Source organism: Camelus bactrianus, chromosome 7, assembly GCF_048773025.1.
Source record: "Camelus bactrianus isolate YW-2024 breed Bactrian camel chromosome 7, ASM4877302v1, whole genome shotgun sequence".
Lineage (NCBI taxonomy): Eukaryota > Metazoa > Chordata > Mammalia > Artiodactyla > Camelidae > Camelus > Camelus bactrianus.
Genome location: NC_133545.1, coordinates 83,333,292 through 83,356,858, shown reverse-complemented (window position 1 = coordinate 83,356,858; position 23,567 = coordinate 83,333,292). Strand labels below are relative to the sequence as shown.

The following is a 23,567-nucleotide window of genomic DNA, read 5'->3' as shown; positions in this document are numbered from 1 at the left end:
GGGGTGAATCTTGGCTAAGTCACTTACGGCTTGGAAGCCCCTGGACCCCCGTGGGCTTCAGTTTCCCCACGTTGAAAGTGACGCCCTCAAGCTTGCAGGCCAGTTATAAAGCATTTAGCACAGCAGCCAGCATGTGGGAGCCACTGGGCACTCACTAGCTGTCATTTTCGGGACCCCAGCCCACTCTGCGGTCTCTTGGCTCACGCCCCTCTTGCGTCTGTCCCTGATAAGGCCACATTGCCTGACACCATCTCACCACCAGGCCCCTGGCCTGTGCTTACACAAGGGCACAGCCAGTCTGCAGTCAAACCTGCTGTAAGCAAACACTTACGACACCGTGCTGACCTCTGGGCCCCGCTGCAGCAGCTCAGGGAGTGCCCACGCCGTTGCCCAGCTGGTGCTGAGGGCTGCCGGCCACTGGGGGCGGGGCTGGCATGCTGGGCTCTCTGGCTCCCAGTCCCACTTCCTCCCCCACCAGGATATGGGGTCTGGTCATTTGACCCATTTAAGTATGAGTCTCCATCCTTCAGAGCCTGGGCCTCAGAGCCTCTGTGCAAAAAAAGCGGATAAGGCCAACATTTTTATTTTTCAACTTGAGTTTTAAATACTGCTCCATTAATACACATTCATTGCAGAAAAATGTAGGAAATATAGATAAGCAAAGAGGAAAATAAAATCCATATTTTTACCATCAAGATAACTACTATTACCATTTTGCTGTATTTACTCCCATGGGAATATTATACATAATATATGTATATGAGAAAAATGGATTGCACTGTGTTTTATAACTGTTCTTCCTCTGTATTAGACATCTCTTGCTATGTAAAAAATTACCTCAAAGCTTAGCGGCTTGAAACAACAAATCTTTATTATCTCACACCGTTTCTGTGGGTCAGGTATCCAGGAGAGGCTCAGCTTGGGGTGGGGGGTCTGGCTCTGTCTGGCTGCAAGTCTGGGGCTGTTGGCCGGGGCTGCATCTGAAGGCTCGACTGGGGCTACTTCATCTGCTCCCAAGGTGGCTCGCTCATCTGCCTGGCAAATCGGAGCTGCCCATCGGCAGGGGAGCCTCAGGTTTTTTGCAGTGGACCTCCCCTTAGAACCTGAGTGTCCTCATGGCCACCGGCTCGTGGGTGCTGGCTTCCCCAGAGTGAAGAATCCAATAGAGAGAAAATAGAAGCCTCAATGTCTTTGATGGCAAGCCTCAAAAGTCAGACTCCATCATTTCTGCACTAACCCATTAGTTACACAGGCCAGACCTATTCAGCATGGGTGGGGCTCATGGGAGGTCCTCTTGGAGGGTAACCATCACATTCTCTTTAAACAGGATGTCACGAGCATCTTTCCATGCCGAAAAAGGCAGATCAATCTTACCATCTTAAATGACTAGATATAGATGGAGAATGATTTATTTAACCAACTTCCTAGAGCTGAATGTGTGGATTATGTCCCATTTTTTAATCCTAGAAAGAGTAACCTGGAATATCCATCACTGGACTTGTCAGATTATTTCCTAGAGATAAAGAGAAAATTAAACTATGTCAATCCACTCCTTGAGCAGCCAAGGGATGAGGCTACCAAATGGGACACAGGTCCCTCTGGTCTTGCTCTCTCAAACACCCCACATTTCTCTCTTTCCATTAAATGGGGGGCCCATTACCTGCTGAGACATCCTAGCTCATTGTTGAGCAGCTCTGTTTTTTGTTTTTGTTTTTGTTTTTTGAGAAAGTCGCAGCAGAAACCACATGCATCCATCCTCCTCAGGACAGACCTTGAGATATTGAAGACTCTTAGTGTGTCCTGGGCATCCCTCAGGAGCCATTGTCTCTGAGGCCCTTGTTCTCCTGGCCCCTCTTCTCTGGACAAGCTGGTCCCTTGCTACACTGATCCTTAACTCCAGCCCAGTGCTCACCCTCTGGTGTTACCCCTTTACCGAAAGAGGCAGAAGCAGCGAGACTCAGCTTCTGCAGTGGGTGCACTGGAGGGCTGGCATGAGGCAGGAGAGTCTGGCTGTGGAGGATTAACTAGTGTGGGGAAGTGGGGGTGTTGGACTCCTTCCTGCCCCAACAAGTGCTGGGGAATGCAAGGTGGCCCCGGGAAAGGGCTCTGGGGAAGGATGCTTGCTGGTCAAAGTGCAAGCTGGAGAGGGCACTGGAAGTCTAGCAAACCAGAAGGGGGCCCATCTGATCTCTGCCTGGTCCGCTCCCACTTCCCAGAGGACAGAGCTGGAGGATTCTGCTCCTCTTCTCAGGTGCTATGTGCTTGGGCCAGGAGAAGGGCAGCTGCTTCTAGTCTTGGCTGCTCAAGGGGGGGCCCCATTCCAAACCCGGAGATGAGCCCTGTCCCTTACCCCACCCTTTCGTGCAAACAGTGGCTCAGCGTCAAGGACAGTGACCTGTCACATGCAGGACTGGTGAAGCCCTTTCTGTTCTATTTTGGGAAAGATCATGTCAATCATGTCAAGGGCTTCTCAGGGATGACCACACTGGCCATTGGCAGGAAAGCCTGGCATTCCGCCAAGCCACCGTTTCCCGACCCTGCCCACTTGGAAGCACCTGATAATTTTAGCAGGGCTTGGCAGGTGCCGGCATCTCCAGGCAGGGAGCTGGGGTGAGGAGGGAGGGAGGCCCCCAAAGTGAGCTCTGGCCTGGACTTTGCAGGCCCCAAACCCAAGAATGACCTTCCCCACCTTCTAAGGCAGGTTTTAACAATTTACAGTTGAAGATCTCTGATGAAAGCAAGCATTTTTTCACTTGGGGGAACAGCCTCAGATCCTCTGAGGACAGACTGGATCATTTCACAGAGCACGAGGGCCTTTCCAAGACTGTGCCCTGTGAGGACAGCCTTAGGGTGGACTGACAGGCCCTGGACCCCTGGGGTGGGGGCAGCCATCCAGGTGGTACCCCACCTCCACTCCTTCCCGGGCCCCTCCCCTTCTCTACATCCTGTCCCCTCATTTCCCCCACCCTCTCCCACCTCTGCCCCAGGCCTGGTCCTGGCTCTCATTGACCCAAATGAGATCTACACATGACCTCCACCCACCACCCCCACCAATCCTGCAGCTTGATTTTCGGTGGGACTGTGAGATCACAGGAGAAGAGGGAGGTTTAGGCATCTTGGCCTTACATCTCCGCACCCTGGTGTCCCGAGGGGTCTGCCTTGTTTGGTGCCTCAGGCCAGGCCTTCCTGCCACCAGCCTACCTCTCCCCGCCCACGTGCAACACAGGCCCCAGGTGAAAATCAGCCAGGAATCTCCCAAGACCAAGCCAAGACTCTATCCTGCACGGGGCCACCCCCTCAGTGGCCCCTATCCGTCGGCTGCCTCCTCAACGTGCTCTCCTGACCCCAGGTAGCATGGCGACTGCCCACCCTGGCCTGTCCAGGGCAAGTGGTCCCCAGGGCCACGGCTGGGGCTGGTTCTCCTGTGCAGGCAGGACAATTATTTCGGCAGAGTAGAGGCTGGGGTGGGCTGGACCCCTTGGAAGGAGGCACTCAGGCTAAGAGGCGGCTGGCCTCTCCTGATACCCACTGTCCAGCCTCTCCAGGAGGGTCTCCAGGGACAGCGTCTTCTGGGGAACTTGCTCCCGGGGCTGACAGTGCCAGACTGTCCCCTGAGCTCTGGCCTCATATATCCGACGGCTACCTGGCACCCATCTCCCCTTGGCTAACAGACATGGCGGCATGCTGAGACCAGGCTGATTTCCCCACTCAACTCACCCCATCTCAGGGTGTGGAACCACTCTTCCTGGTGCTCAGCCATCAGTATGTGGACAGTCCTTAAGGCCACCGGCCTGGACAAGGCCATCACCTGTACAGGTTGAAAACAAAGTTGAGGGGGCCAAGTTGGTTGGGCAGGAATGACCGGGGCTGGGTCTGCAGGGCTCAGCTCCGGACACCTGCCCCTTTATGCCACACTCAGGGGGACTCCACGCCCAGGGCTCAGGAAGGACGGGAGGACACCCAGTGATGCCTCCATCTGTGAGATGAGGAGACTTAGGGGTGGGCCTGAAGGTGCTTCCCACGCCAGCACAGCACTGGGAGGGCCCCAGAGAGCCAGGGAATGGGGCCCCTGGACAAACGCTGGAGGGCCCATCTCTGGGCCCTGGAGGGCTGTGTCAGCCCTGCCATGTGTCCAGCTGCAGCCTGGCCCCTGTGCTCCCAGGCCATCAGGTGGCTGTGTACACAGAGTGGGTGACCCTGGGCCTGTTGCCCCCATCCTCCTGGGGAAGAGGATCCACAAGCTGCCAACCCCAGATCTACCTTGAGAATCCCAGGACAGCTAAGATGGGAGTCCCTGAGAGCCAGAGGGCACTGGGCAGTCTGGCTCTCCTCCTGCAAACCAGGGTCCTGGGGGGCCGTGGCACTGTCAGATGGTGGCAGTGGCCCTGCCTGGAGTGTGGGAGAGTTGGTCAGGCAGGAGACACCCCCACCATGTTTAGGCATCGCCCTGAGCCCTGATGATGTGTCCTGTGACCTCCTGGCGAGCAGAAAAGTCTGCAGCTGTCGGGACAGGAATGGGAGGACAGGCTCTGTGCTTTGTTTGTTCTCCTGTGACCTGGGGGACAGGTGGCTTCTTGGGGGTCCTCTGGCAACATCCTGCATTTCCTAGGCTGTTTGACAAGACCTTTAAGCCAGCTTGCACGGACACCCAGCAAGAGACCTTTGCAGCCAGGGTCTGGGTTCAGGGAAGGGCTAGGCAGCCTGATAGGGGTGGGGAGGGGAAGTGGGTTCAGAGCTGGCACCTGGGTGCAAAGCCAGCTCTGAGCCTTCTGGCTCTGTAGCTTTGAAAAGTGCACCCCTGTGCTCAGTTTCTTCTTTGTAGGAAATGGAGATAATGAAAGTCTGTGTCCCAGGGGGCATTAAGCTTAAGGGAGAACCAGGGATGCCCTGAGCAGGGCCTGGCATGCAGTGCCTGCCCCTGGGGACACTCCCAGGGGTCAGCGAGGCTGGCTTCTGCCCCTAGGACTTGAACTCCACCCACGCCTGCCCAGACACACAGCCTTGGGGACTGAGGGGACCCTGCAGCTCAGAATGCCCCTCCTCGGTGTTGCAGGCTGACCAAGTGTGGCATCTGGAGGCCGAGATGCACCCGAGGAAGGGGCTTACAACCATTGCTGACACTCTCCAAGGGCAGATAGGAGGTCTGCTGGTGGCCCATGTCAGCCTGTGGCCCCCTGGAGTGTCAGACTGCAGCCATGGAACCTTCTAGCATCCTTCCCAACCTGTGCCCACATGGGGCTGGACGAAGAGGGTGAAGCCATTAAATTACAGCTCCTCATGAGTCCAGGCCCACGGCCACTAGATGGGCCGCCATGACTGAAGAAGAGGGGATGGAGCCCAGCAGGGCCTGGGGCCTGGAACTTTGCAAGGTCAGCATCCCTTTTGTTAAGAGCCTGTGAAGAGATGAGGGTATAACTCAGTAGTAGAGTGTATGTTTAGCATGCACAAGATCCTGGGTTCAATCCCCAGTACCTCCATTTAAAAAATAAGGAAATAAAAACCTAGTTACTTCCTCCGACAAAAAAATTTTTTTTTGAAATCTGTGAAATAAAAGGCAGGAGACTTTCGGTGGGGAGGGTGTATCTCAGTGGTACAGGGCTTGCTCGGCATACAAGAGGTCCTGGGTTCAATCCCCAGCACCTTCAATAAAAGAAATTAAATTAATGAATAGTAAATAAATAAATAAACCCAATTATTCCTCCCCACCCCAAAAAAGGGATCGTCTCAGCTCCTTTAAAAAAATTAAAAAAAAAAAAAAGAGCTCATTGTGTCTTACAGTTCTGTTTTGGGAGAGACGCCAGGCAGCCTCTCAGGGATGTCAGACTGCAGCCCTCATGTGCATGGCTGTGGGTGCTGGCCCCGGGCAGTGTGCTGGCTGCATGCACCTGCACGAGTGACTTCTTTAAGCCTTTGCTCATCTCGAAGATGGGCAATTGCTGGCACCGCCCCTTAGCGCGCTGCGACGAGGATGTCAGGCAACTTGTACGGGTGCGCCCAGCTCAGGGCCTGGCACATTGGAAGGACTCAGCAAATGCTACTGGGGTTGTTCGTTCCTGAGCCATTTTATGTTAGAAAGTGTCAGAAAGATAGAGGAGGCGAGGCTGTACCCGTGGTCCTCTGAGGACAGCCTGGATCATTTCACAGAGCACGTCTGTTAGTCCCATCCATCCCTTTGTGACTTTCCCGGGTTTAAATTGTAAGTGTGGTGTCTTGATAAGAGAAGTGGTTCCTCAGTAAAGATCTGTATCCATTAGGAATGCTTTGGGCTGCAGGAAATTCAAAACCTAACTGTAACCTTACATGATTAGTATTTGCTCCCAAAACCAGCACAGAGAGGTGGATGGGTCCAGGGTTGGCTCAGCACATCAGTGATGTCTTCAGGGCTGGACCCACGCTGTCTCTCTACTCTGCCATCAGTAGTGTGCTAACAGCTTATCACACCTTATATGGCTGTGTTCACAAAGTTTGAGGGGACTGACATTCCCAGAAGGCACCCCCTCCTGCTAAAATCAGGCTTCTCTTCACCTGTCACTGGCCAGAACTGCGCCACATGCCCAACTCTAAACCAGATTACCAACCAAAGGGGATAGGATGGCTGTCCCCTGGGCATGGGGAGGAGCTGCCTTCCTTTAATGTGATACCCGCCCAAACCCACCCCCCAATAAAATGCGGGCTCTAAAAACTGAGGAAGAAGGAGCAAATAGCTGTGTTGCCTCCCGCTTGGAATTCAGAGCACCTCCACCCCCGAGCTTACATGGAAGACTGCCAGCAAAAGAGAGTGAGATTTTGGGAAGAGTGGACCCACGACTTTTATCCGGGTATCTTTCCCTTCTTTTTTGGTCCAAATAGCTGGTGAATCAAAATGGCCTTTTCTCCATGGAGACGTGGTATTGTGCAAAGGTCAGGGCTGGGTCCCCACTTCCTGGAGATGTCATGCCACCATGGAGGGGTGAGCGGGTGGTCACTCCTCCAGAAGGTGCGGGAGGAGACCCCCACCCAGGCCATCCGTACCCACGAGAATGGTGGTATTGAAACTGAGCTTTGTGCCACCGGCCTCCCTCCTTCACCGCGTAGGGACCTGTCCTCTCTCTGATGGCCTCAGCGCCTTCCAGGCTGTGGACCGCCATGCCTTAGTCAACCAGACACCTCTGACTAACTGGTTTCACCTCGAACTAGTGTGTCTTGACTATCACTTACGAACATTTGTGACACTGGCCCACTGACTCCCTTAGCATAAATTCCTAGACGTAGTGTTGCTGGTGGATGCGACCCGTGTTCTAGGTTCTTGTCCCATCCCAGGAAGAATTCAGAGAAAAGACGTAGTGGCTAAAAAAGTAAAGTAAGGGTTTATTAAGGGATGGATAAGACACTCGCAAGGGGAGAGCGGGCAGGCTCAGGTGAGTGGCTGCCCTGTGTTTCTTTGGCAAGTTGGTTACATAGGGTGTAAAAATGAATGGGCAGAATATTCACTGCGGAGGGAAGTGATAATTCCCTGATTATCACCCCAACTCCACCTTCCTGAAGGGAGGAAGGATTTTTGTCCTTATTTAGTCTGGATCGGAAGTGTCATGGCATTGGTGCCTGTTGGGTACTTCTAATCTGCAAGGCTAATTTTATTGAAATGAGGGCATAATGAACAAAAGGTTATGGTTATATTCAGACACTGGAAATTCCTGCCTTTTCTTATCTTTCTTTGTTGGGGTCTCCAGGCCACTCATCACTCCAAAACGTGTGACCCCTTATCAGCCCAAAGGTTCTTGCTTTTCTTGCTCTGCCCGGGGACCCCTGGTGCTTACATGATGTGTGGTTTCCTGCATTTGGCCTGTGCCCCTCCTTTCTGCCCAATTCTGGCCATTTGGTCTGTGTCCCCCTTTCTCTGCTCATATCTAGCCATCTGCCTGCTCTAACAGTAGAATGACCAGATCTTTCAGATAGTAATGCCAGCTGCACATCACCCTCCAGACAGGCTCTTCTGGCCTGTGTCTCACCCAGTCCCCTGGTTAGTGCCTTCCTTCTCGTTTGGCAGGGATCTGAGGTTCAAAGGGAGGTGCTACAGCTGTGCTCTGACCCTCACTTACCGACACACCCCAGGCCAAGTTTATTTAAAAGCTGGTGTTGGAAACTGCTCTCCTAATTTTTCAACTGGTTTTAACTGTGGTGGTTTGAAATGACGGGTCATCCTGGACCCAGGATCAGGGGGCAAAAGGAAACCTTGGTGTGTGTCTGTGTGAAACATCCACTCTGCGGTTTCCCCCTCCCCTGCGGTGCACAGCCCCTCCCCCACCCAGCGGCTCCCCCTCCCCCTCCCTGTGCAGGCGGAACAGATCCTGGCGGAGTTCCAGCTGCAGGAGGAGGACTTGAAGAAGGTGATGAGGCGGATGCAGAAGGAGATGGACCGAGGCCTGCGGCTGGAGACCCATGAGGAGGCCAGTGTGAAGATGCTGCCCACCTACGTGCGCTCCACCCCGGAAGGCTCAGGTACCGTGGTGGGATCCCCACCCAGGGAACCAGCATGGGAACCAGCAGCTCCTCATCCAGCGGTCATGTCCCCAAACCCCAGCAGGGAGAAGTGCCCCAGGCCCTTCCTAATGGCTCTGACTGTCCCCAGCAGCCCCGAGACACGTCCCCAGTATGCTGGGCCCCGGACACTGGCCAGTTCTCACCCTCCACTCCACTGGCCCAGCCCTCAGGCCTTCAGACCCACCCTGGCTTCAGACAAACAGCCTTTTAAAAAATCTCACAATGAGAAACTGATTCCTCATGGTCATTTGAGAGATCCCCTCACCCAGTCCTGAGTCTGGGCCATTTCACTAGGTCTTCAGTTGAGCCCTGGGCTGGGGGAGATTTCAGTCCAAGGCAAAGGACCCCCGCTGACTACCCCAGTTCACCTTTGACCCTTTCTACAGTTTACTCTGGGGTCCCCCAGCAGTTCAGCATCAGCAGCTGCTCATCCAGCTCTTCTGGTCCCCCCCCCCCCACCATGCCTTCCCCTCCTCTTCTGCCTGGTCTTGGGAGTCCCTCTGTGCAGTGCCCATGAGACTGGTGTGCTTCTCCCTATGGCTGCAGAAGTCGGGGACTTCCTCTCCCTGGACCTGGGTGGCACCAACTTCCGGGTGATGCTGGTGAAGGTGGGGGAAGGCGAGGAGGGACAGTGGAGTGTGAAAACCAAGCACCAGATGTACTCCATCCCCGAGGATGCCATGACAGGCACCGCTGAGATGGTGAGTAGCTTAGGCAACCAGGACCAGAGGGGCCAGGGAGGCCAGGGGCTGGGGTCAAGACTGTCACTGAACCAAACCTGGGTCCGCTCACCCCTACGCACTAAAGCCAATCTACTGACTCCAGGTTGTGGTGAAGGAAGGTACAGCGTTTATTGCAGGGCGCCAAGCAAGGAGTCCAGGCAAGCTAGTCCTTAAAAGGCCAGAACTCCCTGAAGGCTTTCAGGGAAAGGATTTTAAAGACAAGATGAGGGAGTGGGGTTGAAGGATGTGTGATCAGCTCATGAACGTTCTTCTCTTTGGTTGGTGGTCATCGGGAGTCAACATCATCTACCTTCTGGTTCCAACTCGGCTTGGAATGTTATCTGTAGCCCTTGAGGAGGAACTAAAAGTCCCTGACTTTGTTTAATGGCTAAACAATTAGTATTTTGTCCTGCTTGACTGTTTTCCTTTCTTTCTGCATTGTCTCACTTCTCTGATTAAATGTACTGTTTGGAATATGGGGAAGCCTAGAAGACTAAAGTTTTTCTGCAGACAAGAGGCAGGCCGAGGACATGGTGGTGGGGGAGTGGAGGGTGTCTGTTCTGGGAAGGCCCCATAGAGTCCTGTTTGGGTTACAAGACCACCCAGGATCTCAGAGCTTGTCTAGTCCCAGCAGGAAGGCCCACCTGTCCTCAGGGGGTCCTGCTGCAGGAGGAGGAGGCAGCTGAGAGGCCTAGGGGGTCGGCCACCGGGTACGGTCCCAGCAGGTCATGCCCAGGCCAGTTTCTCAGAAGGATCAGAAACTTGGCAGGGCAGCTGAGAGAACACACTGGGTTCTGCCGCCTCCCCACGTGTCACCCCTCACTCTCCATCAGAATGGATACTAGGTGACATGACATCACAGCATCTGCCCGGGAAGCGAGGCCACCCTGACCATGGGGAGGACTCAGGAAAGAGCACAGAAGTAGAATGAGCCCTAGGGGGGAGGCAGGCAGAGCCAGAGCCTGGGGGGCAGGGTTTCAAAGTAGGAGGCTCTTTGCAGCCAGGTCCTCACTTAGGAATCAAGGCAGCAGGGGTGACCATGAGTGCCTCACTTCGGCCCAGAACCATCAGGGAGTGAGTCAATCAGCAGGGCACTCAGTAATGCCCAGTTCTGTGGACACATCCATATGAGTGGGCTGGCGGCTGTCCTTGCTGGGCCACAGTGGGGCAGCCAGGACAGTTGGAGGCAGCAAAGAATATTCTGGGTGCTGGAGACAGAAATCGTAGTTATAGCCAGGGATGTGCCTCTGTCCAAAGCCTGAGGCCGGATGCCACTGGGTCCAGCTGGGAGGGCCAGCCTGACAGAGCACAGCTGGGCTGTGGACCAACCCCGTCCTGGTATTGCCCTGTCCTGAGGGCTGCTGTCAGCAGGACTCAGGCATCGGGGGAGGCTCAGGGTCTGAGTCCTGACAAGCTGTGGTGATTAGGTGAGGGGAACTCAGGCCCAGAAGTGGTGCTTTCAAAGGGGCTGAGGAGTACCTTGAGTATGAGGCCTTGGGGGAGGGGTGCTGTAGCTGGCCCACCCTCTGCAGCTGACGGCCACCTCGGTGTGCATCTTCCAGCTCTTTGACTACATCTCTGAGTGCATCTCCGACTTCCTGGACAAGCATCAGATGAAGCACAAGAAGCTGCCCTTGGGCTTCACCTTCTCCTTTCCCGTGAGGCACGAAGACATCGACAAGGTGTGGAGAGGCAGGAGGGAGAGGAGGGGGATGGATGGATGGACATGCATCCCAGAGAGAGGCACCCCCTTGACCTCTGCCCTGTGCTGCCTTCAAATGCAGCTCCTCATGCTGGAGAAGAGCCTCGAGTTCAAACTGTGGCTCCGTCACTTATCTTCCGTGAGACTTCGGGAAATAATCATAATAGTAGCTGACTCTTACTATTGGCCTTAAGCCTCCCCGCAACCTTGTGAGGCATGCATATCATCACCCCCATTCCAGATTAGGAAACTGAGGTGTAGCAACTTGTCCTCAGTGGGAAGTGGCAGTGCTGGGGCTGGGGGGGGGGGCCGGGCTCCAGCACACCTGCATGTCATCACTACGTGGTACCACCTGTGGCCAAGGCAGAACTGTGTAGGAGCTCAGGCTTCACCCCGCTTTTGAGCTGCAAGTTAGCTTGCCACGGTTACACACACACGTAAATTATACGTATATACATAGACAAATGATAGGCACACACATATCCACATGTAACTTACACATATGTATGCACATAAATTACACTTGTGAATAACACACATGTAAATTATACATGCATATAACCACAAAAATTGTACATGCACATTTTTTTTTAATCTTTTTTAAAATTGAAGTATAGTCAGTTACAATGTGTCAATTTCTAGTGTACAGCATAACGTCCCAGTCATGCATATACATACATATATATACACATATTTGTTTTCATATTCTTTTTCATTAAATGTTATTACAAGATATTGAATATAGTTCCCTGTGCTATACAGAAGAAATCTTTTAAAATCTATTTTTATATATAGTGGTTAACATTTACATGCATATTTTTATACACAAATTACACATACATATATACGCTGTTTTATTCTTAGATGCTTACAGTGGCTTGGCTTGTACATGGAAGAACTCAATGAATATGTGCTCAATATTGGTATCAGGGGCTTTTTTTCTAAACAGTAAGCTAATAAGCACATCCAAGTCTTAGATTTTTTCACAACAGCAGCTTTTCTTCATTAATCATTTGGAGTTACATATTCGTATATATCTACACATGTTAATTATACATATATACACATGTACATTATACATATCAGGTATACATACATATATACATACATACTATACATGCGTATTTACAAATGTCAATTTTACATACATGCATATACGCACATGTCAATCATACCTGCATATATATAAACATTCACAGGTCAATGATACATGCACACCCACATACGCTGATTATCCATGCATGTGTAAATTATATATACGTTCACACATATATAAACAACATCAACAATTATACGTAATACATGAGACCTCTGGGTCAGAGAGAAAGCCAGTTCAGGACTCCCAGCAGGAGCAGCAGCGGGAGTAACATCTCACCTTGGTTTTCCAAACTCCAGTCCTTCCAGTGCACTGAGGGCCAGATGGAACCTTCACACACAGAGGGTGCAAATGGGAGAGGAGCCCCAATTTTATACAGGCTGCTCCTTGCAGACTCATCCTCACTCTGGATGATGACTCTGGGCTTAACTATACAAACACTCTTAAATTGGCTGGGACCCAGCCCTGCAGAAATAGGGGATGTTGGTAGAGAACTGGCTCCAACACTTCTCAAAGTTATGTGACTGCTTTGAGCCTTAGTTTGCTCTGCTGCAAAGTGGGTGCATGTCCCTGTGATCTGAGTTAGCTCCTGTCCTGTCCCGGCATTCAGCAGCCACTGAGGCCCTCCTCTTCTCCTAGGGCATCCTTCTCAACTGGACCAAGGGCTTCAAGGCCTCTGGAGCAGAAGGGAACAACATCGTGGGGCTCCTGCGGGATGCCATCAAACGGAGAGGGGTGAGTGGTACCTGCCATCGCGACCTCCCTGGGTTCCCTTCCCTGCAGGCTAAAATGCCAGGGAAGGGGTCTCTGCCTCCTGTGCCTGGCTGGACCAGACCAGAGCAGGCTGAGCTGAGAACCATCACCACTGCCTCTCTGCCCCTTGGCAGGACTTTGAGATGGACGTGGTGGCGATGGTGAATGACACTGTGGCCACAATGATCTCCTGCTACTACGAAGACCGCCGGTGTGAGGTTGGCATGATTGTGGGTAAGGACCTGTGCCCTGCCCTATCCAGGGGCCTCGGCCACCACAAAAGACAGGGCCGAGGCTTCCCTGTCTACAGCAGGCTGCCCAGGAGCTCTGTGCCAGGCACGGATCCCAGAGGCGCTGGAGCCCGGGGCGGCCTTGGGGAGCAGCAGGGGTGTCCTGAATGCAGGTGCTATTTATCAGTAGGAAACATTTCAACACTCGCGAGTCATTGCATCAGATGGTTCAGCAGCTGCACATCCACCTGGCCCATCAGGATTTAATGAAATCACCTTATCTGGTAAATTGACCAACCTGGACAGATCTGTCCAAGCGGAAGAGGAAAAACCAGAGTGGCGTCATCCCTTCCTGGACAGTCTTACTACACCCCAGGGCAGCCATCTGCCTCGCCCGAATCAAAGGCAGGTGCCAGGAAAGGAGGCAGCGCTGGCCCCAGTGGGCCTGTCTCATGCACCGCGGGCTTTTCCCAGAAGTTCCCCAGGCCTTACAATGAGTGTTTACAGAGGAGCGTTTACTGGACATCCAGGCGTGCGGGTATTTCCCTGGACTCTCTGGGCTCTAGTTACCCAGAAAGTCAGTGTTAACTTTTTTTGCTTTGATGGCCCCTTCAGAGCCAGCCCTGAGGGGTTCTGAGCCCTGAGGGGTCCCCTACTCTCTCCCCTAGAGCTGCCTGGGGCGGTTCCCCGAGACACCTTCACCTGAGCCACTTGTCGCGGAGTAGAGATGGGAGAGTGGTGTGTGGTCACATCTGTCTTGAAACACTCTCAGTGTTTAAAAACATGTTTATAATCATTACCAAGAGCTAAACATGCACCCCATCAAAGTCTGGGCTTCTGTGTTTTTTTCCCCACAAAAACTTGGAAACCCCGATTCCAGGCAGCTCCCTGGCCAGCAGGGGAGCTGCTGTCCCCGATGGCTCGAGGGGTGTGCAGTCACCTTCAGATTGATGCTCTGCTATCAGTCTTTTGAAACTCTTAATTTATGAACAAAGGACCCCATATTTTCACTTTGCATGGGACCCTGCAACTTACAAATTCCAGAGCCAGTCCCGCCTGAAGTCAGTCGCCTATGTGCTGCTCCCAAGTGCCCGTACTGTGCCCTACTCACCTCTGGGTGCCCCCTGAAAGCAAAGCCTGGGATAAAGAAGCTCAAACACGTGCTTGGAAAATGCCCAAGAACAGGTGGTGTGTAGACAAGATAAAATCATAACATCCCCACCCATCTCCAATTGGCAAAGCACTCTGACACATGTTCTTTCCCTCACTCCTCCCAAGGACGCAGGTAATAGGAGGAGGAGGCGTTACCAACCCCTGTTGGGGAAGAGGAACAGCCCAGAGAGGTGGGCTTATCTACCTGAAGTCACACAGCAAACCCAGGTCATCTAACCCCGCAGAGAGCCAGTTTTCCTTTGCTCCAAGAGATGCAGGGAGACCCTTCACACAGTGATGGGGGTGGAGGGCTCAAGGAAGCCAAAGCCACACGGGCTTCCTGCAGAGGGGACGCAGCCAGGAAAGGGGACATCTCAGGAAGCACAGCTCTTGTCGCCCCACCCCAGGAGCCCCTGGTGGGGCCTGACGCTGCCTCCTCCCTGGTAGGCACGGGCTGCAACGCCTGCTACATGGAGGAGATGCAGAACGTGGAGCTGGTGGAAGGGGACGAGGGCCGCATGTGTGTCAACACCGAGTGGGGCGCCTTCGGGGACTCGGGCGAGCTGGACGAGTTCCTGCTGGAGTACGACCGCGTGGTGGACGAGAACTCCCTGAACCCCGGCCAGCAGCTGTAAGGGCTGCCCCTCCCCCGGCCCCGCTCCCGCGGCAGATGGGCCGGCCCGCAGATAATGGGCTTGTTTTTAAACAGCTCTGGGGAAAAGCAAACTGACAACCCCTTCGTAAGCTGGCTCGTCTCTTCCTTCAGCTCACAAGCATGTGAACAGGGAACAGTGAGAAATGCGAAGGATTAGTCCTCAAAAACACGGTCTGTGGCTAGATAAGCCAGGACCGCCCCCTGCCCCTCCTTCTGACAGGTGACTGCTGGCATAGGAAGGGTCTGAGATGCCCGCAGCAACGTTTACTGGGTTTAACCCACAATTCCCCAGAATACGAATCTGAACACATTCACAGAATGAATGCCAGTGTTTTGTGGAATGCTGCGGGCTCCCAGACAGCTAGAGAAACAGCCCTCACAGTACTTGTCCTGAGTCAGGGCTCTCCTTTATCAACCGCCTACTGCGCGCCAGGCTCGTGCTGACTCCTTCATGAGCGTCCTCTCTGGCTCTCATAGACCTCTACTAGTATGGACCACAACATGAATATATGGAGGCTTACAGACTAGCACGAACCAACGTGCCAGTTCCGTGGATTCCAGGAGCACAGGGCCTAGGAACCCTGGGGCAGAGGGCACCCAGGCTGGTCACTAGCCCCTCTGAGCCTTAGTTTTGCCGAGGTGTGGGTCACAGCCTCCCATATGTCCTCTTTGTGGGTGCGGTGAGGGGCGGTGGTGCCAGCTCCTGGCCTCCACCTGCGCGTGGGGAGCTCCCTACTGGGGATGACCCCACTGCCCCCCGTCCAGGTACGAGAAGCTCATCGGCGGCAAGTACATGGGCGAGCTGGTGCGACTAGTGCTGCTGAAGCTTGTGGACGAGGACCTGCTCTTCCACGGGGAGGCCTCGGAGCAGCTGCGCACGCGCGGAGCCTTTGAGACACGCTTCGTGTCGCAGGTGGAGAGGTGCGCGGGGCGCGCGGGGCAAGGGGTTGGGTACAGCTGTGAGCGAGCATCTGGAGAGGTCCTGGACCAGGACGCCCTGGGACGTGGGGGCGGGGTTCCAAACGTGGGCGGGACCTGGCGGGGCTCGGGGGTCAGGGCAGAGGGCCAGGGGCCCGGACCAGGGTGAGAGCCCTGGGTAGGAGTGTGGTCCAGGGGCGCAGCGCCAGGGCCCCGGCTCAGGAAAGGCGGCGGGACTCAGGGGGCAGAGGTCCAGGGCGGGCGTAAAGTCCCGGGTTGGGGCGCCGGGCAGTCGATGGAGTCCGTGAGTCTCCCTGGTGGCTCCCTACTCGCTATGGACCTAGTCTCAGTTCACACAACAGCTGCAAGGCGCGGTAGTGTCACCCACCTTAGGGCGGAGAACCCGGGCTTAGAGAGAGGAGTAATGACAGGTTACTGCTGGTCCCTGGCGGAGCCGGACCTGCCCCACTCCGGAGCCCGAGCCCCAAGCGCTTTGCCTGGGAGAGGCGGTCAGGGGGAGGGAAGAGGCCGCCGCTATATGGGAGTCAGGCTGGCCAGGAACGAAGCGACCCTCCGGCGACGCCCTCCCGCCCCCGCCCCGCAGCGACTCGGGCGACCGCAAGCAGATCTACAACATTCTGAGCACGCTGGGGCTGAGGCCGTCGGCCACCGACTGCGACATCGTGCGCCACGCCTGCGAGAGCGTGTCCACGCGCGCCGCGCGCATGTGCGCCGCGGGGCTGGCGGGCGTCATCAACCGCATGCGCGAGAGCCGCAGCGAGGACGTGATGCGCATCACCGTGGGCGTGGACGGCTCGGTGTACAAGCTGCACCCGAGGTGAGCCCGCACGGCCATCTGCCCCTCCCCGCCGGGCCCAGCTTCCGCCTCCGAATTCGCGCCGGGAGGGAAGAGCCCTGGAGTCAGTCTATATCTGCCATACACAGGCCGAAACACACGCTCTCTGAGGTCCCAGGGATCCTTATCTCATCCCCATGCCCCTTGACACAGGAGAAGGGTCCCCGTGGCTTAACCCCTGCCCTGCATTCAGCGCGTGGTGACAGCAGCCCTGCTTCCCCCCTGCTCAGCTTCAAGGACCGGTTCCACACCAGCGTGCGCAGGCTGACGCCCAGCTGTGAAATCACCTTCATCGAGTCGGAGGAGGGCAGCGGCCGGGGCGCGGCCTTGATCTCCGCGGTGGCCTGTAAGAAGGCCTGCATGCTGGGCCAGTGAGGACAGAGGCTGCAAAGCAAGGAGGCTGTGGCCGGCCACTGGACGTGGGCTCCAGGGAGCGCGCTCCCTACCGGTGCTCCCAACCCGGCCCAGTCAAGAGGCTTCTCCGTGTAAGGACCCCGGACGCCTCCCATCCCCACTGTGATCCCCAGAAGTTGGGGAAAGCCCCTCGAGGGGAGTGAGGGGCTTGGAGCAGGCCTCTTCGCTCAGGGTCAGTGGACAGGACAGCCCTAGGGCTCTGACTAGGGTGGGGGCTGAGATGAGCAGGAATGGAGACCCCCCAAAGTACCTCACCTTTCTTGCTGGAATCAGGGACCCAGAAGGGAGTCACTCACTCAGGATTTTGCTGCATTTGTGCACTGCTTGGAACTTTCAGCCTGGCTCAGCCAACCTTGGGCCCTGGCTCTGGGAAGGAGATGCCCCTTGGACCCTGCTATGGCCTGCCTTCCCTGGGAACTCAGCACACATAGGGAGGCAGCCCTTGTCACCTGGCCAGACCTAGACCTGGGTTCCATAGGGTGATTTGAGGGGGGTGCTGCTGATCACCCAGGCCTGGCCGTTTTCTTGCCTGGGAAATGGGGTGACCAGCTCCACGGGGGAGGCTGCAGGTACCATGCATGAGGCCTGGAGATGGCAGACTTTCCCCCCTCATACTGCCATCCCTGAGTGGTTTGTGGTTCTGGGATGGACCCTCACAGGAGGCCCAGAGGGGCCCAGGAAGAGGAGGAGTCCCGCTACCCACAGGCAGGCTTGGGAGCACCTCCAGGATGGAGTCCTTGGCTCCCCCAGTGCTGGCTGGGAGAGAAACCCCAGGCAGCACTCAGCACACCTTCAAGGGACAACCCAGGCCCCCTTCTTCTCACCAGACCTCCATGTACCACACCAACCTCTTCGTGCCCAACCTGGGACCGTGTGGGGTTTTTTTTAATTAAAAGTTTTAAAAGTTTAGAACGTGACCTTGTCCACCATTCTTTGACCAGTGTGTAAGGGCTGTGGGACAGCACGTATCTAGATGTGGTCACATGCACACAGACACTCTGTAGGCCTAGGCATGTCTTGGAATTTGTCATCGTCTCCGACCAGTTACGCCGGGGACGTGTAGCGTGACAGACCAGGCTGCAGAAACAGGAATGGGGGGGCATAGGGGGGCAGTGTGGTCAGAGGTTCTGGACTTCTGGGGTGTGGTTCCACCTGACCCTAATCACACAGCCGCTCTGAGGTTTCCAAGAGCTCCAAGGGTGTGTCCAGGAAGGAGTGGGGCTGCTCTGGGAAGAGGGCAGGCAGGGCTGATCTCTAGGACTGGTCCTGCTGCAGGTTGTCTCAGCAGAGGGTCCCTGGGAGCCACTTGTGTTGTGGCAGTGATGGGGGGACCAGGAGATGAAGAAGTTACTTGATTTCTGAGGTGCTGCCAGATGCTCCTGGATGAAATGCCTAGCCTGGGGCCTAAGACCATCTTCCACGTAAACCCAGTTACAAACGAACACATATTTGTAAGATTTTAACGTACACTTATTTTTTCAATAAGAGAAGCTATCCAGCAAATCAGGAATGACTGTGCTGTTTCGTTCAGAACTTGACCCAAAGTTGTGATTTTGCATAATCACATCCTCATTGAGATGTTCTCTCGTTTTCTGGTGTGTCTCGTATGTAATTACTTCTGATTTTTTTAGTTCTCTCGAGTCGAAATTATGCATCAAATTATGTTTGTGCAAGCATCTGATCACTTCTTTATCAGGACGAATGTACTCGTGTTTAGCGTTCACCCACAGTATCAAATCTCATTTTGTCCTGGGGTAGCAGGGGGCCCTCTCCTGTTCCAGGTTCAAGGGGGCAGCCAGTGGCCCACTCCTTCTGCTCTGGAAGGTCCCCAGCCCCGCAGCCCTTCTCTGCCCTGGGCCAGCAAGGGGCCGGTGAGGCAGCTGCTCTGGCACCACGGTGAGAGTCCGGGCCCCTCATTTTGGGGTTGAGCCCCACATGAAGGGCTAATGACCTGCTTTCACGGGGGTCCCAGTGGCTGCTCGGGGCCCAGGCAGTGCTCCACACTCCAAAAGCATCACACTCAGGTTCTTTTGGGGGTTGCAGCCAACTCAGGGCTGCCTTCTCCCCTTGGTCAGAGGGGCCAGAGCCAAGCGTCTTCACCAAAACCTCTGGGAATCTCTGGGGGGAGTGGGAGTGACTCAGGCCAGAGACCATCCTCAGAACCACCCACTGCCCTCCCAAGCCCATTGGGGGCTCTGGGCCTGCCCTCCCTGTGCTGTCCTCTTGGCCTGGGCAGATTCTGGGCTGGAACTGCAGGAAGGCCAGTCAGGTGGGGGCAGCAGGGCCCCGCATTCAGCACTAGAAGGGGGAGAGCGGCAAGCCTGGTGCTGCCAGGATGGGTGGACACCCGGATGTGACATGTTGGGGGCCTGAAGGTCACCAGGAATGTGGCTGGAATCTGCTTGGGGCCCTGTCCTCCCCCAGCCCAGGCAGAGGCTGCCAAGTTTGGGCCTGTCCTCTCCTCCTGTCCTTATTTGGCACTCCAGGTGATAAGGCTGAGACATAAAAGGGGGCTGTGGGCCCCTCACAGCGACCAGGCTGCTGCACAGAGAGGATGGTGAGTGCCCGGTGGGGGGTACTCCAGGCCAGTAGCTCCCAGCTGCTGTCCTTTGGGCTGGGGGAACAGAGCCCGTGACTTCTGTGCCTATGTTGGGCCCGGAGAGGTGGTCCCCAGAGATAGGAAGAGGACCCTGACTCTGGCTGTCCTGGGAACGCTGTGGGGGTGTCCATGGTGGGGAGTCTTTAGGGAGCTGGGGAGAGGACCCTTTCCACCCATGGGGGTTGCAGGCCAGCAGGAAGGCGGGGACCCGGAGCAAGGCGGCAGCCACCAAGCAGGCCCAGCGAGGCTCTTCCAACGTCTTCTCCATGTTCGAGCAAGCCCAGATCCAGGAGTTCAAGGAAGTGAGTGCCCCACCCCCAACAGCCTGGGACCCATCGGGGCACCCTGTCCCGCATACGCTCCCTCTTCTCTGTAGGCCAGTGGTCCTGGCCCCTGTCCCTGCTCCTCCTACCACCCAGGACTCCCCGACTTCCCACCTCCCCTGGGGTGGGGGCTGCTCCCACCTGGAGACTGTGACCCCTTGCCTCGCAGGCCTTCAGCTGCATCGACCAGAACCGTGATGGCATCATCTGCAAGTCAGACCTCCGAGAGACCTACTCCCAGCTGGGTGAGGCGAGCCCATCTCCACCCAGCCGTGCCCTGCTCGGGCCAGGGACCCAGCTCAGAGCTGCTGGGCTGGTGGGAGGGGACAGGCCTCCTGTCAAGTCAGTGGCCCTGCCTGTTCTTCCTGCTGCTCACGCCTCCCTTCCCCCAACACCGCCCCCGACTGTCTCCTCACACCTCCCTCATCGCACCTTCCTTCCACTTCACCTCCCCACCCAGAGCTGCCTCTGACTCTCTACCTCTCTACCCTCTGTGGTTGGGAAGGAGAGAAGGGCAGCCTGGGCCCTACTCACAGACACTCAAGGTCTCCGTGTCCATCTCACGTCCCTTCCCGCCCCACCAGGGAAGGTGAATGTCCCAGAAGAGGAGTTGGACGCCATGCTGCAGGAAGGGAAGGGGCCCATCAACTTCACCGTCTTCCTCACACTCTTTGGGGAGAAGCTCAATGGTGAGCCTGGGGCAAGTCTGGATCCTCCTGGCAGGGCAGCAAACTTGAACCCCGCCTGGACCCTACCTGGGCCCCTCCTAAGCTCCTCCTGGGACCTGCCTGGACCTGGCCTGAACCCCACCCAGACCCCACCTGGCCCTTGCCCACCCAGAGGCTGTGGGGCACCCCCCCTGCCTCCCAGACCCATGGGCACTGATCACCTCGAGCCCTGACTTAATTTGGGAGCCTCTACTCCCAAATCCCTAATTGCAATCTCCTGCCCATCTCAGAAGACAGCTGATCTTGGCTTCTCTGACCCCAAGAGACATTTTGTATTGGAACACCCACCCACCTCTCTGGGACATAGAAGGTTCCCCTTGCACACTGGGGTCCACCTAAGTGGGGGCTGGAGGCTGGGGGAGTGGGTGCTCACCTGGCTCCTTTGGCCTCGCAGGGACAGACCCCGAGGAAGCCATCCTGAGTGCCTTCCGCCTGTTTGACCCCAGTGGCAAGGGCGTGGTGAACAAGGATGAGTAAGTGTGAGCGGTGGGGCGAGGGGTGAGAGGTGAGGGGCACCATTTGGGAAGCAGGGAGGGAGGTGGGTCCTATTGTGAGGGTAGCCACCTGTACTTGGGAGCCTCTGTGCTCTTGAGGGGTGACCACCTGGGCCGTGGGAGCCTTTGTACCTGCTTCCAGTGTGGCTACCCACCCAAGGCTCTCCCCACTGCTCCCCACTCCCCCAGGTTCAAGCAACTCCTCCTGACCCAGGCAGACAAGTTCTCTCTGGCTGAGGTGAGGATCCAGGCTCCTTCAACACCTCTCCCCAACCCCTCTGCAGGGCTCTCACCCTGTGGGGCCCTGGGGAGACCTCAGTAGCCCACTGCCCTCGTGGGGGCTGTCTGGAGGGTGAAGGATGTGGACTCAGAAAGGGAGGAGGTGTATGGGCTGAGTGAGCTGAGTATGCAAAGGCCCTGGGGCCAGAGAGCACAGTGCGCCTTGACATCTGGAAGAGATTCCGGACACACAGGGCTGCGGAGCAGAGGGGCAGCCCAGTGACCAGGGTGAGCCCTTTAACCCACAGCCCCTTTCTGGCCCCCCTCTCAGGCTGCTCAAAGTCTGACAACAGAAAAGCAGTAACTCAGAGTTTGAGGTTTGGGGCTGAAAAAGCTCAGGAGCAGCGCACAGCTCCGGGGGGCAGGATGAAGGGTCACAGGCCTCCCCCAGGTCACAGCCACCTCCCCCAGGCCTCCCTGGCTGGGCTGCCTCTCACCAGTGCCTCCCCAGGTGGAGCAGATGTTCGAGTTGACGCCCATGGACCTGGCAGGGAACATCGACTACAAGTCCCTGTGCTATATCATCACCCACGGGGACGAGAAAGAGGAGTGAGCTTGGCACCGGCGGCTGTGACTCAGGGCCAGTCTCCGAGGATGCCCCAATAAAAGCTGTTTCTAAATCAGAACCAGAGTGGTGGCCTGTCTGTGACAGATGGGTGGGGGTGCCAAGGGGATCCGAGGGGCCTGATGCAGAGATGGCTGTGAGTGGGGGTGAGCTGTGTGACAGAGGTGACTTCTGGCCCCTTGCTCAGGACTGGCTTCCATTTCTCTGGAAAACACAGGCAGATAGGTTGACCTGGCTGTGAAAAGGGCAAGACTTCTTGCTCTTCCATCTCCATGTTGAGCAAGGGGTTCCGGCTTAGCGCTTATTCCATAACACATCTGCCTTCTTTCTCTTGACTTTGGTGGAGAGGTTCTTTTCTGGGATGGCAGGAGATTTTGTTTTACTTATCTCCCCAGCTTGGCCTGAAGCTCCATCCCACCAGAGCCTCGGTCTCGCTAGATGGGGTGCGTGTGGGGTGTAGGGTGATGGGTGTGGGGGCATGTGGCCTCACTGGGTTGGCCAGGTGTGCAGCACATGGTCAGTGAGGATCCTGGCCCCTGTTCTTTGTGTTTTCTGATTTTATCCTGAGTCCTCCGCAGTCCCCAGCCCGGGCCCCCAGTCCCTGCCCTGCCCCCACCCCATCTCAGAGGCAGCGTGCACACTTTTTCTCCAGCCTTGTTAACTCCCGCTGATAAAGTTAAAGACAGGCTCCTTCATCAGCCCCGCCCTGCCAGGAGAAATCTTGGAACTGCATCCTTCCCCAGGAGGTGTGGCCTGTCCTGAGGTTTAGCAAAGTCTGATGGTCTTCACTGTCCCCGTGCCCCACCTCGCCCACCTTCTCCCAGCAGGCTGAGAGGTCCAGTTCCCTGGTTTGGGTGGGAGGGTCTGAGAGATTGCAGTACATGTGGAGGGCCGTTACACGTACAATGTTAGGGCTAAGAGTCAGGCTGCCTTGGTGTGAATCCTAGCTGTTACTCACTAGCCATGTGACCTCTCTGTGCCTCAGTTTCCTCATCTTCAAAGGGCTATATGAGGATTAGTGAATTAGTATATGTCAAGAATCTAGAACAGTGTCAGGTCCATAGCAAGAGCTTTGATGTGTTATCCATTATTATTACCTACTTGTAGCTGAGACAAGACCGGGACTTGGGAACAGACTCAGAGCGAATGAGCAGAACAGCATGTGTCTAAAGGGCGCGCGGGACAGAATCCTGGGGCTGGTGGGAGTGGAGAGGAAGCTTCATGGGGAAGGGGCACTTGGGCTCGCTTAGGAAGTCTGTGGGTAATGGAGATGTGGAATCCCCCACCCCTGCCCCAAAGTGGGTGACGGCACCGGGAAAACCTTGGTAGGTAGGAAGCAGCGTGGATGATGAGGGACAGAGAGGACAACAGAGACTGGGCAGTGTTGGGTGAAGACTGGCAGGGCTGTGGCCCTGTGCGGAGGGCCTTAGGCAGCCGGTCGGCTTCCTTAACCTAACCCTGACTCTAAGTTCTCCCACGCTGTCCTGGATCGCAGTCCCTGGCCCTGTCCTCGGACCTGCGGAGGAGTATTTCCCCTTGGGCGGCGCAGCCATCGGCCTCA

The 23,567-nt window shown here is 55.8% G+C and overlaps 2 protein-coding genes across 2 annotated transcripts in view; both read left to right on the top strand.

The window, feature by feature from the left end:
* The window catches only part of GCK (glucokinase), a 42,487-nt gene extending 25,195 nt beyond the window's left edge, over positions 1–17,292 (top strand). Inside the window, exons 2-10 of the mRNA XM_074367723.1 lie at positions 8,316–8,478; positions 9,067–9,221; positions 10,805–10,924; positions 12,680–12,775; positions 12,928–13,027; positions 14,623–14,806; positions 15,596–15,751; positions 16,353–16,586; positions 16,835–17,292. Coding sequence (XP_074223824.1) covers positions 8,316–8,478; positions 9,067–9,221; positions 10,805–10,924; positions 12,680–12,775; positions 12,928–13,027; positions 14,623–14,806; positions 15,596–15,751; positions 16,353–16,586; positions 16,835–16,979 — 1,353 coding nt within the window. The 3' untranslated portion in view covers positions 16,980–17,292. The remainder of the gene's footprint in view (positions 1–8,315; positions 8,479–9,066; positions 9,222–10,804; positions 10,925–12,679; positions 12,776–12,927; positions 13,028–14,622; positions 14,807–15,595; positions 15,752–16,352; positions 16,587–16,834) is intronic.
* Positions 17,293–19,533: 2,241 nt separating this feature from the next.
* MYL7 (myosin light chain 7) lies at positions 19,534–22,067 on the top strand. The gene is made up of 7 exons (XM_010969549.3): positions 19,534–19,575; positions 19,806–19,919; positions 20,110–20,185; positions 20,525–20,629; positions 21,063–21,141; positions 21,352–21,400; positions 21,893–22,067. The coding sequence occupies exons 1-7, from the start codon at positions 19,573–19,575 to the stop codon at positions 21,992–21,994; spliced, it is 528 nt and encodes a 175-aa protein (XP_010967851.1). The 5' UTR covers positions 19,534–19,572; the 3' UTR covers positions 21,995–22,067.
* Positions 22,068–23,567: the final 1,500 nt, after the last annotated feature.

Coding starts and splice junctions, on each gene's coding strand:
- MYL7 (XM_010969549.3), top strand. Junction 20,630..21,062: donor CTTTGGGGAGAAGCTCAATG/GTGAGCCTGGGG, acceptor TTGGCCTCGCAG/GGACAGACCCCGAGGAAGCC. Junction 21,142..21,351: donor GGCGTGGTGAACAAGGATGA/GTAAGTGTGAGC, acceptor CCACTCCCCCAG/GTTCAAGCAACTCCTCCTGA.